General features: G+C 34.3%; 1 protein-coding gene across 14 annotated transcripts in view; it reads left to right on the top strand.

Annotated features, from left to right (window-relative positions):
* The window catches only part of UTRN (utrophin), a 457,624-nt gene that overhangs the window by 234,060 nt on the left and 210,068 nt on the right, over positions 1-13,496 (top strand). The window contains exon 1 of one of the 14 annotated variants that reach the window (XM_064486623.1): positions 2,445-2,614. The exons of 12 other annotated variants lie outside the window; for them this stretch is intronic. In XM_064486623.1, the coding sequence (XP_064342693.1) occupies positions 2,471-2,614 (144 nt within the window). In that variant the 5' untranslated portion in view covers positions 2,445-2,470. Of the gene's footprint in view, positions 1-2,444; positions 2,615-13,496 lie in introns of those variants that run through there. One more of the 14 variants, XM_031456491.2, reaches the window with a different exon arrangement.

Raw genomic sequence — 13,496 nt, 5'->3', positions numbered from 1 at the left:
CTTGATAGTGTGGGTAGACTAAGGGCGGGGCGAGGGGTACAGACAGAGAAGATTGCCGGCTGGTGTTACAGTCTGAGACTGGGAATATAGAAAGAGAAAAAGTCAGGCAGCAGTGCGGTTAGTGGGGAGTGTGATGATGTGATGGTAAATTCCAGTCTGACTCTGCTGAAATGAAGCATTTGAATAACACCCAGGAGGGGGTGCCTGGGATGCTGTTGTCACTGTGGATCTGTATTCAGAAGAGAGAATTTGGCCAAAGTTGCAGAAACTTCTGTTGTTGTTTTTTGCTTTTAAATGGAAGCCAATATTATTGACTTCCCAGTCAGTTCGTCTATTAATTCAAATGCATTTATTCTGAGTTTTCATGCCCACATTCTAGGATATTATTATTTGAATTATATTTCAAAATATAAGCTTTAAATTTTATCCGTACCAATTAATTAACATGCTTTGATTCTTCCTGGGGAAAATTCTGCATCCTGCTGTCTTTCTGGGGTCATTGGTTTTGCTCTCTAACAATATTGTGCTTTGAGATTATTATATTTTCGTCTCCTGTGTTCTCTTTCAGCCTGATTTTTACCCTCTTTTCCATCAGTGCAGACTTTGTTTAGGTTGTTTGAGCTCTTCCCGCGCGCCCGGCTCCACACCCAGCGTGGTGTTTGGGGGTATTACCTCTGTTGTGGAAACTTCACCTGCTGGTTCAGGGACAGGAATTACAGGAATTACAGCTTCATTTTTTTGGATAACAGCTTTATTGACGTATCACATACCACACACTCCATCCAATTAAGGTGTACAATTCAGTTGTTTTTAGTATATTCAGAGTTGTGCAGCCATCACCATAACCAAATGAGAACATTTTTATCACCTGTCAATGAAAGCCTGTACCCCTTAGCTATCAACTCCCTATTGCCAACGCTCCACCTCTAAATAATCACTAGCCTACTTCCTGTTTCTATATATTTGCCTAATAACTTACTATTTTTAATTACATCATTCATCGACATCTCTTCCGATTTGGGCTTTATATAGCTATTTTGACGTTGTTAGCCTATCCAGAGGGAGGCAGTACAGGCTCTCAGTATAGAGCTGCAGGGAAAAAATGGACAAGAAGAAGCTCACAAAAACACTGCTTGATAAACACAACCGTGTAAGACCCAATATAGGATTTCACATCATGCAAAATGAAGGACTGAGAAGGCAGACAAAGTAAAAGAAGAGAAACAAGTACCTTAAAACACATTTCTTTTTTAAGAATTATGACAATAGTAGAGAAAAGTGAAAAGGCAAACTTCCCCGGGTTATTAATTTGAGCAGGACACTGATAATGGGAAACGTCTAGGTTCTATTTCTGGCTCTGTCCTTTGACCCAGTCATTTAGTCATTCTGGATTATTTTGCTTATCTTCTAACAGCACTTCATCCTAACTGATATTTATAATGGTATTCAAGCTGCAGTAGAAAAAGTGTCTCAGATACATACACATAAACTTAAGACCCAACAATTCTGTCCTGGGATTTTCTGTCTATATGATGTATATCATATATATCATGTCTTGTATTTCTTACTCATAAAATTAAATCAGCTTTATGGCAAATAAAATGAGATCATGAACATGCTGTCTAAGGGGAAGTGCGCTAATTTGGAATGTTGGTAGTCAATTACAGACTTTGGTTTTTTTTTTTGTTGTTGTTGTTGTTTTTAATTAATTTTACTGTTTAATTAGAGGTTCTAACATTAGAAACTTGATTTCTGATGGCTTTCCTCCTAGGCAAGCAGGCATCTGAGAGCCTGTGGACGACTCTGCTTTTAGGATATCTTAGGTAAAGTCACATACCCACTGCAGGTATTTTTTGTTTTGTTTTACATGATCTTGTTCTGAGACCTGTGTGGAGGTGATTTATTAGCACTTAACGTCTGGGCTGGTATCATTAGAGTCAGGTACCCTTCTGTTCTACCCAAGATTTGTAATGGGCTCTATTCATTCATCCCACAGAGCACAGCCAGAGCTGCATTTAGTCGGGTAGCAGACGCATCCCTGTTTAGAGTGAGAGAGTGAATACCACTCGATCTCTTAAAATAAACCCGCCACAAGGCATGCATCTTGGTGATGTGTTGCATCTCTGTTCCCAGGGGATGTCTGCTTTGTATCTGCAGCTTTAATGTTTCACTTAATATCCTTTCTGGCTACTGAGCGCACTCCTCTCCAGCAGCAGGCAGCGTTTGGCTGCCCGACAACTTGCTTCGTTATCTGGCCGTGCCGGGCTGAGCAAGTACTGGCTGTGAGCATCTGCCGGGGCTTTCTGAGTAGCGTTTATGTATGTTTTTTAAATTGAGAAGAAGTTAAAAGAATACCAGCCTCCTTCTGCCTAGCACTTAAGCCCCCTGTATCTTTCAAATGGTTTTCTGAAAACGAGCATGCTCAGAGATCCAGTGACCGGGAGGAAATGATCATTGCTCTTGATTTATAATGCAAATTCTGAGGTGTCTGCAGAAGTGTGGTAAACTTAAAATGATGGCTGTGGTGAGAACGTCTCTGCAGAAAGTTGTGGTTTTGTTACATCGTTTACAAAGGATGGCAGTTTCTTCTCCTCGGTATCAGAAGCTCTGTAAGGTAACTGAGTGATTGAAAATGAGGATCTCTGGTGTCTGACAATTTTGCTGTTTCTCAGGCTCTAAAATCTAATCTTTCAGGGCTTTTATCAAGGAAAGATTCCTTTTCTTAGTGACTGATCGTAAAAGCTGTTAAAGTGAATTGCTTAATTACATTTTGTTTAAGAATCAGGAACAAGTATTATTTCAGTGCATATTTTATTTTGCAGCTGACAAAATCTTATTTTTTGAGAAGGGCTAGTGAACTATTTGGAGAAAATACAGCAAAACTACATTCATTAAGACCTGTTACCTCTGTGATACTTTGCTGTTTTATTATTAAAAGGCAAATTAATCTTATATAAATGTCAGTAAATTTAAAAGAAGGGTTTAATCTTTTGGTAGGTTACTTAAAAACTGTCCATCTCTCTTTAGTTAATTGTTTACCAGTTTAAAAAATTAGAACACATTTTATAAACTCCTGGACTTAATCTCTTGGTAAAATATCCCCTGTATTCTTGAATCTTCATATATTATATTAAACGTGAAGAACTGAATTTTATTTGGACAGGTGGATTAAGTACACTTTCAGAAGGCAACTTGTTTGACAGTTTCAAATTTCAGATACTACGTCATCCTAAACATAAACCATTGAATGAGCTCCTATATTTTTTTGAAAAGTTAGCTATTATAGTTTTCAATCATAGTTTTGTTTTATTTTAACTATGTTCATGCTGTCTCATTACTTTTGTGAGAAATTGGAGAGATTTGATATAAAAGGATGGGAAGAATTATAACCAGAATGCTAAAGCAATTTATACAGCACCGCAGGACTATATACTTCCTTTATGTCATGTCCTTAGTACCAGTCCCAAGAATGTATCTTGTTGCCCTGCTAGCTGCTCAAACTCATTTGTAATTAGAACAACTATCTCTAGGATAGTGTTATTTTTCTGTTACAGAATATGAGATGTCCAAGTACCTAAATCGTGCATGTTATATGGCAGTGGATTAGAGGGGAAATCAGAATTCTATTAACTTTATCATCTCATATTGTTATTTTTTACATTTTGGCCAATTAAATGTATGCCTGTCTGAAATCTTTTTTTTTTTTGAAAAGTTTTAGAAGACAGATTAAGGTGGTGGGCATCCTTTGCAGAAATATTTAGAAGGGTTTCATTTGCATAAGAAGTTAATGAAAACTTAATACAACTTAATAATTTATTCAGTTGTAAGAATTCATAAATTATTTTCCTGTGTTGTGTTTTGGATCACTTCAGAGAATAAATTTACTCTGATAAAATGTTTCTGTATTTCACAAACAGGCAATTTTGATAATAGAGAAGAAAAGCTCATTCACTATCACGTGACATGTTATTTTATCTTTTTATCTACAAGTATGAATATATAAAGAAAGCATCCTGTTTTATTAGCTGTTTGTCTGATCCATTTGTATGCATACTTTCACAAAATTAGGTATTTTCCTCAAGTCATATGACCAAGGTTTTCAGGTAGTCTGAGGTAAAAAGCAGAAGTCCAAATATTGGAAAAAGTTACTTAATTAGTTTCATAATCATATCCCAGATTAGCACAAGTTAACTTAATGAAGTCATTGGGTAAGTTAATTCCCTACAGAAATACTTTTTCGGCAGACTTTGTGAGATTTGTAATTTCCTGAAGAAACTGTTACAATTTAAATGTTTAGAATAAATGTAACTTTGTCTCTTAGAAAATTAAAACTTCAATTTTTCACAGTTAAGATGTTAGCTTTCCTATTTCTTTTCTCAAAAGCAGAATTAACAACTGCCCAGATAGTGAAATGAGAAATATACAATTCCAGTACTTTCCAGCAGGTGTCAATATAAGGCAGTGATATATGAAATTTGGCTCAAGAAGTGGAAATCTAACGTAGGAAGTGGCAAAATTACTATGAAATAAATCACCTAGGAACAGACATATTTTATTTGCTTATTTATTTTTTGAAAACTGATCTTAATTAGTGAACTGTATTACCTCATATAAGTCAGTGTTAGTTGCAGAATTACATATTAAACAGTTGCCATTTCAAATATTGACATAGATAAAATATCTATACCAACTAAAAGTGTTTGTATTTTGATTATCAATAGTCTGTGTGTAATGCTTAAAAGTTTAAATAAGTTTGGTATTTATTTGCTTTAAGATACCATAAATTCTTTTCCCCTTAAGTTTTAAATTCTATCGTGACTTTATCTCTCTCTGTACCACCTACATGCTCTAAATTTAGTTTCTTAGAAAGGAAATGCTGTAAGTTTCAGTGTCTCTTCGTAAAAATATAGAGGCAGTCTATTGTAAACACATTCACAAGCTGAAATGAATGAGAAAAAGTGCTGGGAGACACGACTCCTTTAAATTCATATTTGCATTTTGAAATCCAGTGTCTGTTAATGTATTATCTCCTTTTTTATTCCTCTTTAGGTTCTGTATTTTTACATACATGGAAATTCAACCTTTTATCAGAATTTTCCCTGTGACACCTTGTCATTCTTTGCTTATGTTCTTACATCTTTTGTCTGTAGAAAACAGCTTATGCATAACACAATTGGAAATTTGTGTTGAATATTCTCATTTTGTGGTTTTCCCTATATGTTTTGAAGGATAGGGAGGAATGAAAAGAGGCACTTGGAATTCACAGCTCTTAGAGTTAAAACATGCTTTCCCCCTCTCTTTACCTATTTATGCATTCACTTGTATGTTTTGCATTTAAAAATATTTCTTCCTGGTCATACATCCCATAAAATTTGGACAGGAAACTGAAACATAAGTGCTGCTTACTTGGAGATATAATTAGCAGCATTGAAATTGCCCTGATGACCTAAAATCACCTTGTGCTGGATGCTAATTTTTTCAGATTTGGTTTTGATTGCCTAGTTCATTTAAAATATTAATGACTATAAAAATAATTTTTCTTCTCATAGAGTGCAGTAAAAGCAAAGGTGAATGAGTTATTAGGAAATTGACTTTAATTTGTTTTCATTGCTATCTGATTATTGTGGAATACTTCATCACTAAACATTTGCATTAAAAGCTGAATGAATTTATGTTATATAAGTGCTGGTTTTTCCTTAGTGCCAATTTTCATAAAATATGTATTAATTGAGGACGTGGTAAAAGCAGGTTTTTGTAAAGTAGATTGAGATATGAACCATTATAGAAAAATGAGAAAAATATAAAATCAGTGTTATAAATTGAATTCCTCATGATTTTAGCATTTAAAATTTTTTGATTTGAATAATATAACTTCTGTCTGCCTGCATGTGTCTGTCTACGTGCAAACACACACACACACGTAAATGCACTTTAGCTTATATGGTTTTGATCACCTTCAAACTTTTTTGACCATGTAGTCCTATCAGTAAAAATATTTAAAGCATGTGTATGTATATATATGTATTTTACTTAAAACTTATACATATATGCCATGGCAAAATACCATATTAAATATTAGTAGAGGATAATTCTGTTCTTACTTTCTACTAGTCTTTTCTTGCGCCCATGTGGTTGTCCTTTTCTCTCTGTGTGGTATGTACACACCATTTTGGTGACTACTGATACGTCTGTAGAGTGAAACTCTGACTATTCTTAGCCTAGTCTTCTGGAGCACTCAGGCTTTCAGAACGATGCTGATCTCCAGGTCGTCTCTGCAAATCCATGTCTTCTGTGTTAGCAGAGCAGCTGCCTCTGAGTACTCTGTGAAAAACGGAGACCAGAAGATTACACCCAGCAAGTCTGGATTGACGGGTGATGTCTACAGAAGTCTTGCTGTGTGCATGTGTGTGTGTGTGTGTTTGCATGTAGACAACAGAGAGCTATATGGAGACTTATGGTGCCAAAAAGCGAGGATCTATGACCACAAAGGCACACAATCTCTGAACGAACTTTCAGATTCACTGATGAAGTAAGTTACATATCGCTTTCATCCACATGTGTAGGTCCTCTTTATTTAGAGGTAGTTAAGGCTGATGTTTGGTTTTTTTTTTAAGAAGACACAGGGTAGAATGGTGTATCTTTAAATGATTTACACCCTGTATCGTTAAATTTTGTAGTTTTTATTCCCCCAAATTTCCCCACCTTTTTTTCAGGTGGAAAATTCTGTGTTCCTTGAATAATTAAATCCTCAAGTGTTAGAAAGCAGTGGAACTTTATCATGATCTGAGTGTTGAGATGTATATATTTTAAGGTCAGCTCCCAGATTCCCTCAGTTTCTTTCCATAATCAAATCACACGTGTATTGTTTGAACCATAGGAAAGGTCAGAGTCAAGGTCTCTTGCCTGGAGGTAGAGCTCCAGTTAATCACAGGAGCACTGTCTCATCTTGGTTGTATGAGAAACTCTTGGTTTTGTTAGTTCAAAAAATTTGCGAAGCCTGTAGTATTTAATGGAGAAAAAATGCCAAAGGTGGAAAGATTTGCCAACATCTTACCTGTTCTCCACTGATGCCCTGGGCGCGTTGCCTCGGGGTTGTGTGGACATTTGGGCGGACGACTTCCCTTACTCTTGCTCTGTTTCTGCGCTTTCTCAGCCAGCTGAGATTACAGCTAAAAGTGAGGCAGGTCAAGAGAGACAGTACCTACATCTCTACTTATCATCAGATGTTTTCCAGTGGCTTCCAAAAGCAGCAGCGCTATTTGCATGATTTCCTGGTTTCCTTTTTTGCCGCAGCTCCCCAGGTCCATGTGTATTCCAAAATTATTTTTGAAAAGTTACCTAATTAACATTTTGTTAATCAGAAAATTCATACTATCAGTGACTTTTAGCTAAAAATACTATAATTAGGTATGATGTAATGCTTTTCCAATTAACTAAAAAACTAATTGAAACCATTCTACAGGATTGCATTTTAAATCATTTTTTTAACAGCCAATATATCATTATTTGCGTAAGTCTAGATCTGTAATCTTTAAATCAAGAACAAACGGTCATTCTGACAGGGTTGGAATAGCATTATGGATATGCATAAAAGGTCTCTTATTTTTAGAGAATCTAAATTTGATAATTGGGACAAAAATATTGATGATTTGTGTTTTATTATGTAGAGGTGAGGTTTACTAAGTTTCAAGGGGAAATTTCCAAGCGAAATATACTGCAAGATTTTAAATGTACAGACATCATCCTCTCCCTCTTACTAGTGACTCTGAGTACTGCCAGCTTCTCTTAGTATATTTGGTAGCTTATTTTTAGCCCTCTAAAATAAGCAATTAGTAGAGCTCCTGCCATAGAGACAGAAGAATATAGAAAATTTCATACTATTGTAGCTTTCTCAGTTTCACAAAGTTTATTCATTTCTGGGCAAGGTAAGTGAGTCCAAATAATTGAAATTGGAAAGCATATGAAGTGCATCAGAGGGTTTCTTTTCATTTTTCTTCTAGTTTGTTCAGTTCTGTGGAATTCTAGAAGATTAATTTGTAACAAAGCTCACTTGCAAAGGCAGACAGAACATTTTAATGCTTAATAAATAATAGTATTGCTAGATAAAGCTTAAGCAAGAATTTTGGAAAAACATCAAATGGAAAAATGCATGAATTCTTTTCATAATAGACTATTTTACTTTTGCTTTAAGAAAATTGAAAGAAAAGTAGTCAAACACAGCAGTAAAATAACTACAAGCTTCCATGACTGGAAAAAATCTTGTTACTACTGATGCAATTTCCTTTCATTTGTAGAGTGTTTTAGAGCTTACAGTATATTTTCTCATATAGTTCATCATTAATGCATATAGTATTGGTTAATAATTACATTATTATTTATCCTTAAGAGTTGGGTAGGAAAGAAAATTGTCACTACTCCCATTTAGCAAATGGAGACACAGATTTTATAGTTGGCAGGTTAAAGAATATGTCAATAATAACTAGTATATAGCACAACTTGAACTAAACACAGATTTTCTGGTTCTGGATTCAATGTCTTTTTACACTTAATTTCAGATAGTTTTAGGAATTACACGACTAAAATGAGCCATGCGTTATCAAAGGTATAGAAAGAGAAATCACGTTGACAGAGTAGTAGGTGTTATTTCATTCTAAATTGTCTTCATGTACATTTCATTTTCTAAGGAAATTTAACCTTTAAGGTAAATTTCTAGTAGTGCTACTGGAATTTGACACAACCTTGTGAAATGACTATAACTCAATAAAAAAAAATGTTAAAAAAAAAAAGACTATAGAATCCTTGAGCATGAGGAGATGCTGGAAACCATTTGATTGAACCATTTCATTTTACAGAGGAGGAAACAGATCATCTAGAACAGATCATCTAGTTTTGTGAGGTGGGGATGTACTTGTTTTCTCCTAGAAGTTTAGACAAAGTGAAATACATTCTTTTCAGAACTACTTTGATATTTGAGTTCTGGCTATATAATTTTAAGAGAACAAAGACTTTGTTCTAGTTTAAACTTGTACATTGGATGCTTTTTTAATGAGTTCATTTTGTAGTTTTGAGAAAAAGATAAATTAGTTCATTTTAATGCAAATTAACATAGTTAGTTTTGGTTTTTGATTCATGATTTAGTTTGAGTTTCTATACCAAAAATATTGAATTATGTATTCACTGAGCCTAATTTCTATACTCAAATGTAGGGTTTTTAGTTATTATATTTAAAAGAGCCTAATAGCTCCTTACAAATTAAATTGAAAAGTCAACTAATTTTCTAGACTGGGTATTTTCTAATAAACAATTTGTCTTTTTTTTTTTTTTGCAATTTAGCTCAAAGATCATGAATGAAATGGCTGCCGTATGCCAAAGATACATGTAAATCAGCATAAACATAAAACACGATGTTGCATTTTCCATGTAAAACAAGGAAGTTCAAATAACTTGTTCTTAGAGTTTTAATGGTTAAGAGATTCATGCTAGTCCAGAATTAGATTGTGAATTCAAATGATCCTGGCTTTGCCACTTACCAGTGATGTGGGGCAAGTCAGTATCTCTGTCTCAGCTTCCTTTTCAGAAAATGGAGTTGGAATTAGTCTCTCTACCACTCTCAGTCTCTCTCTCTCAAAGGGTGGTTGTGAGAATTTTGAAAGTTAATATTTATAAAATGGCATATGGAGCAATGCCATGTGTGCTGGTTACTCAGAGTTGGTTATTATCACTCTTACCATGATTGTTCTCACATGTGGTTGTGTGTGGATCAGATGAGATGATCCAGGTAACATGCTCAGCATGATGCCTTGAACACACAGGTTCCCCAGTGCCTCTGGGTATTGGGGTCTTATCATCATTATTATCTTTATCCCTGAAGGAACCTTTAGATCTTAACAAAGGAGTTCACATCGCAGTTGTCCCAGGAACTTTTCTAAAAGTTTCCTGCCCTCATAGGTTTTTGACTCACTGGGTCTAAGGTGCAACTTGGGCTATCCCTGCCTTTAACAATGGGGTAGGGAAAATATCTTTGAAGTTTTCCCCAGGTTGTTATTTTCTCTGTTTGTGACTCTGCTTGAGAAAGTGCAAGAAAATGCTTCCCTTGACCAATAAGCTTGTGACAGAAGCTCTTGTAGGATGAGTATTCCCCAGTTTATGAGGGCTTCTCTAGATTATCGATCAGACTCCTGGACAGCACCTAAAAAATCTAGTTAACCCACAATGAACCTGATATTATTCTGATTTCCATAAAACATCCTATTAGGAAGAAGTTCTGTTCCATTACTAGAAACAGAGCAAAGCAAAGAAAAGGTTATCTTTACTGTGACTGATACAGAAGGAAACACAAACATGCGTGCTTAGAAGAGAATGGAAAGAAATACAGAGACCCTTAAGTGTATTCTCAAACACTTTTAAGAATTATTTTGATGCCATTAGTTTTGAGTCTAAGTTTACCTCCAAAACATCTGGGTTTATTGTTCTTGGTATAGATATACTATTAACTGTAGCCTTTTATGTAAAGCTCTTGATACTTGGCTCAAAAATGGTATAGGATGAGTTGTCTTACTTTTGGGGGAGCACTGTTTGCAAGAGTTTAAAGAGATAGAGAAAAGGGGAACTTTTTTTTTTTTCCTTGAAAACATTATCTGAGACCATATTGACTCAGAGTTCAGAATTTTAAAAGACTGAAGTGTGTGTGCACATACCCAGTGTGGAGCTGCTGGGAAACTGGCATCCTTCATGCCACCGTGATTGTGATATGGAAACAAGGGAAGTGTTGTTTGCAGTTTAGCTTCCTTTGGAATTTTATAACCTTCCCTTTAAACTTCACATATCATGAATGTTTTTTCATGTCATTAAACATTTTCTTATATTGTGATTTTTAAATAGTGTAAATAAAAACTATATTGAATGGCTGCAGGATAATTTATTTAAGGGATCCATTATGGTTAGATAATTAGGTTATTACCAGTGTTCTCATGATGAATAATTCTGTGATGAACATCCTCATAAATCATTGGGACCATCCTGATAATTTCCCGGATATATTTTTAGAGTGGAGTAACTGGCTCAAAGGAACATTTAATGACATTGACTACATATTGCCAGACTTCTTTCTTGCAAGGTTGTAGCTATTTACATGTTCACTAGCAGTTGAAATGCCTAATTTCTTGTATCTTCCCAGAAAATAGGTGATATCTATTTAAATATCTATTTAAATTTTCTATTTTATGAAATTGTTAGATGGAAAAATGGAACCATATTGTAGAATACAAACTAAAATGTAATGATTTTAACTTAATTGCTGAATTGTGGGACCAAATAGTCTATTCCAAAACTATCTGAATTCCAGATGCTGGACTGGGAAGCCAAACACTAATGTCTAAAATGGGATGTAACAAATTTCATACAATAAAATTAGAAGCTGTTTGAACACAGAAGAAAGAGTATATTCTGACTTGAAAGTGTGAGAGAAGAGTTTAGAGAAAAGCTAATACCTAACAGAGATCTTGAGAGAAGGTAGAATTTACTAGAGTAGAGAATTCTGGGAATAGACAACTCAGTGAGCAAAGATATAGGGCACAAAAGTGTGCTCATTGTATTCAGAGAACATCGGGTACTTGTTTATCTGAAGTGGCTATGAAATTCACTCATTAACATTTTCATCTCAATAAAAAAATTACTCCCTTGTTTGCCAGCTATGTATGCCAGATCATTGACTTTTGACTGTTTCCAAAATTTAGTCCAGTTTTAAAGAAAAAAATGTTTGTGAATATTGGAAATATTGAAACATGGAGAGCATTTCCAAGAGGGAGTTCTAAAATGAAAAATTACATAATATGCATATCTTTGAAATAAGAACATAGTTCTTCTGAATGTCTCTTTTAAGTGGAACAGTCTTCCTGTGGATGTAAATCATTTTGGTATGATAGTTCCAAAAAAGGTTATACTTTTAATTGTGACTCACTTGATGAGAGAATGACACAATTTTTCAAGCAAAAATGAAACAATAATTCACAGTAGAAGTCATTCTAATATTAATCTAAATTATAGATTTATAAAACTTTAGATTTTATAGAAAGTGTAGAAATTATTTAACCAGTTTTCTCATTTTATATGTGAGGAAACAATGCCTTAACACTTATGTAGAGCTTTTTTCTTAATGCATTTTAATATATTACTTTATGCTATCCAAGGTCACATAGCCAAGTGATCCTTGGCTACACACTTAAGTTTCCAGGAGATTACTTTAGTGTCCATTACATCTTATGTGTACTAATTTTTATAGAATTTTATTTAACTTTGCCTGATATTTAAATTCACTGTGTATTTCTCTGTTTCACCTTCCAAATTATTGTCAATTTCTTGAATTTGGGGCCATATCTTATTTTAAAAGAGTCTTCTGGACAGAGCAAGTATTTATAAATGTTGAATAAATAACCCAAAATTCCAATTTTTCCTCAGATTTACCATGTTATTATAATAAGTAGAAATGCTATACTTTGACTCCTTGTTTTTCTTCTTAAAATAGCTTTATTGAAAAATAATTCACACACAATACAATTCACTCTTTTAAAGTCTATAATTCAGTGTTTTTCAGAATATTCACAGGGTTGTGCAACGATACCCACAATTAAATTTTAGGGCATTTTTGTGCTCCACCCCAAAAGAAACCCCCTACCCATGAGTAGTCATATCTTATTTCCTCCCCTCCATTCTCCCCCTTGGCAACCACTCATCAGCCTCATCTCTGTCTTTTCTGCTTTTTAACACTAAATTGGGAGTAAGATTTTAAAATCATAAATGTTAGGTGCAAGGGGTAGAAATACAATTCTAATTTATTGTGACACATGTACTACTTTATCTTACAGAATTCAAGTTTTGGGGGTTTAATTATTAATAATAATTGAGATAGCTTTTGTTACATAATTTGTAAGCCTTATAGCACTACAAAAGGTAGAATTTATTTTTCATGTTAACTCTTTAGAGTACCATCACAGTAAAGTCTCATGGGAAAAATGCTGAATTTGGAATCAGAAGACCTCGGTTTGATTCTCTTATTTGCTGCTTGATCTTTTGTAATGCTCAAGTGATGTATCAATCCTCAGTTTCTAGACAGTGGAATAATGTGCATTCCATTTACTTTAGTGAGTAGTATAGGATCGAGAAGTTAATGTTTAGAATTTGCTCTACAGGGCTATTACTAAAATTGAAATATTAAATTTTCTTTAATTTCTTATTCTGTAAGCAAACAAAAACAATGATAGTATTTATTCACATATGCTTTACTATTGTTGACTGCTGGAATAACTTTTGAAATAGTGAAAGAACATACTAACTAAAAGCTTGTGTTTGTCTCAACACAAGTGGCAGAATATTGACTACCAACTACCTCACATCTTTCTGCAGTGCAGGGTCATTTTATTTTTCTTCTTTCCTAGGGCACCAAGCCAGCTCCCATATTAAGGTACATTCTCTGCCAGCAAAATCATACTATTTCCAAA

This window comes from Camelus dromedarius, chromosome 6, assembly GCF_036321535.1.
Source record: "Camelus dromedarius isolate mCamDro1 chromosome 6, mCamDro1.pat, whole genome shotgun sequence".
Lineage (NCBI taxonomy): Eukaryota > Metazoa > Chordata > Mammalia > Artiodactyla > Camelidae > Camelus > Camelus dromedarius.
This window is presented reverse-complemented; position numbering and strand designations above follow the sequence as displayed.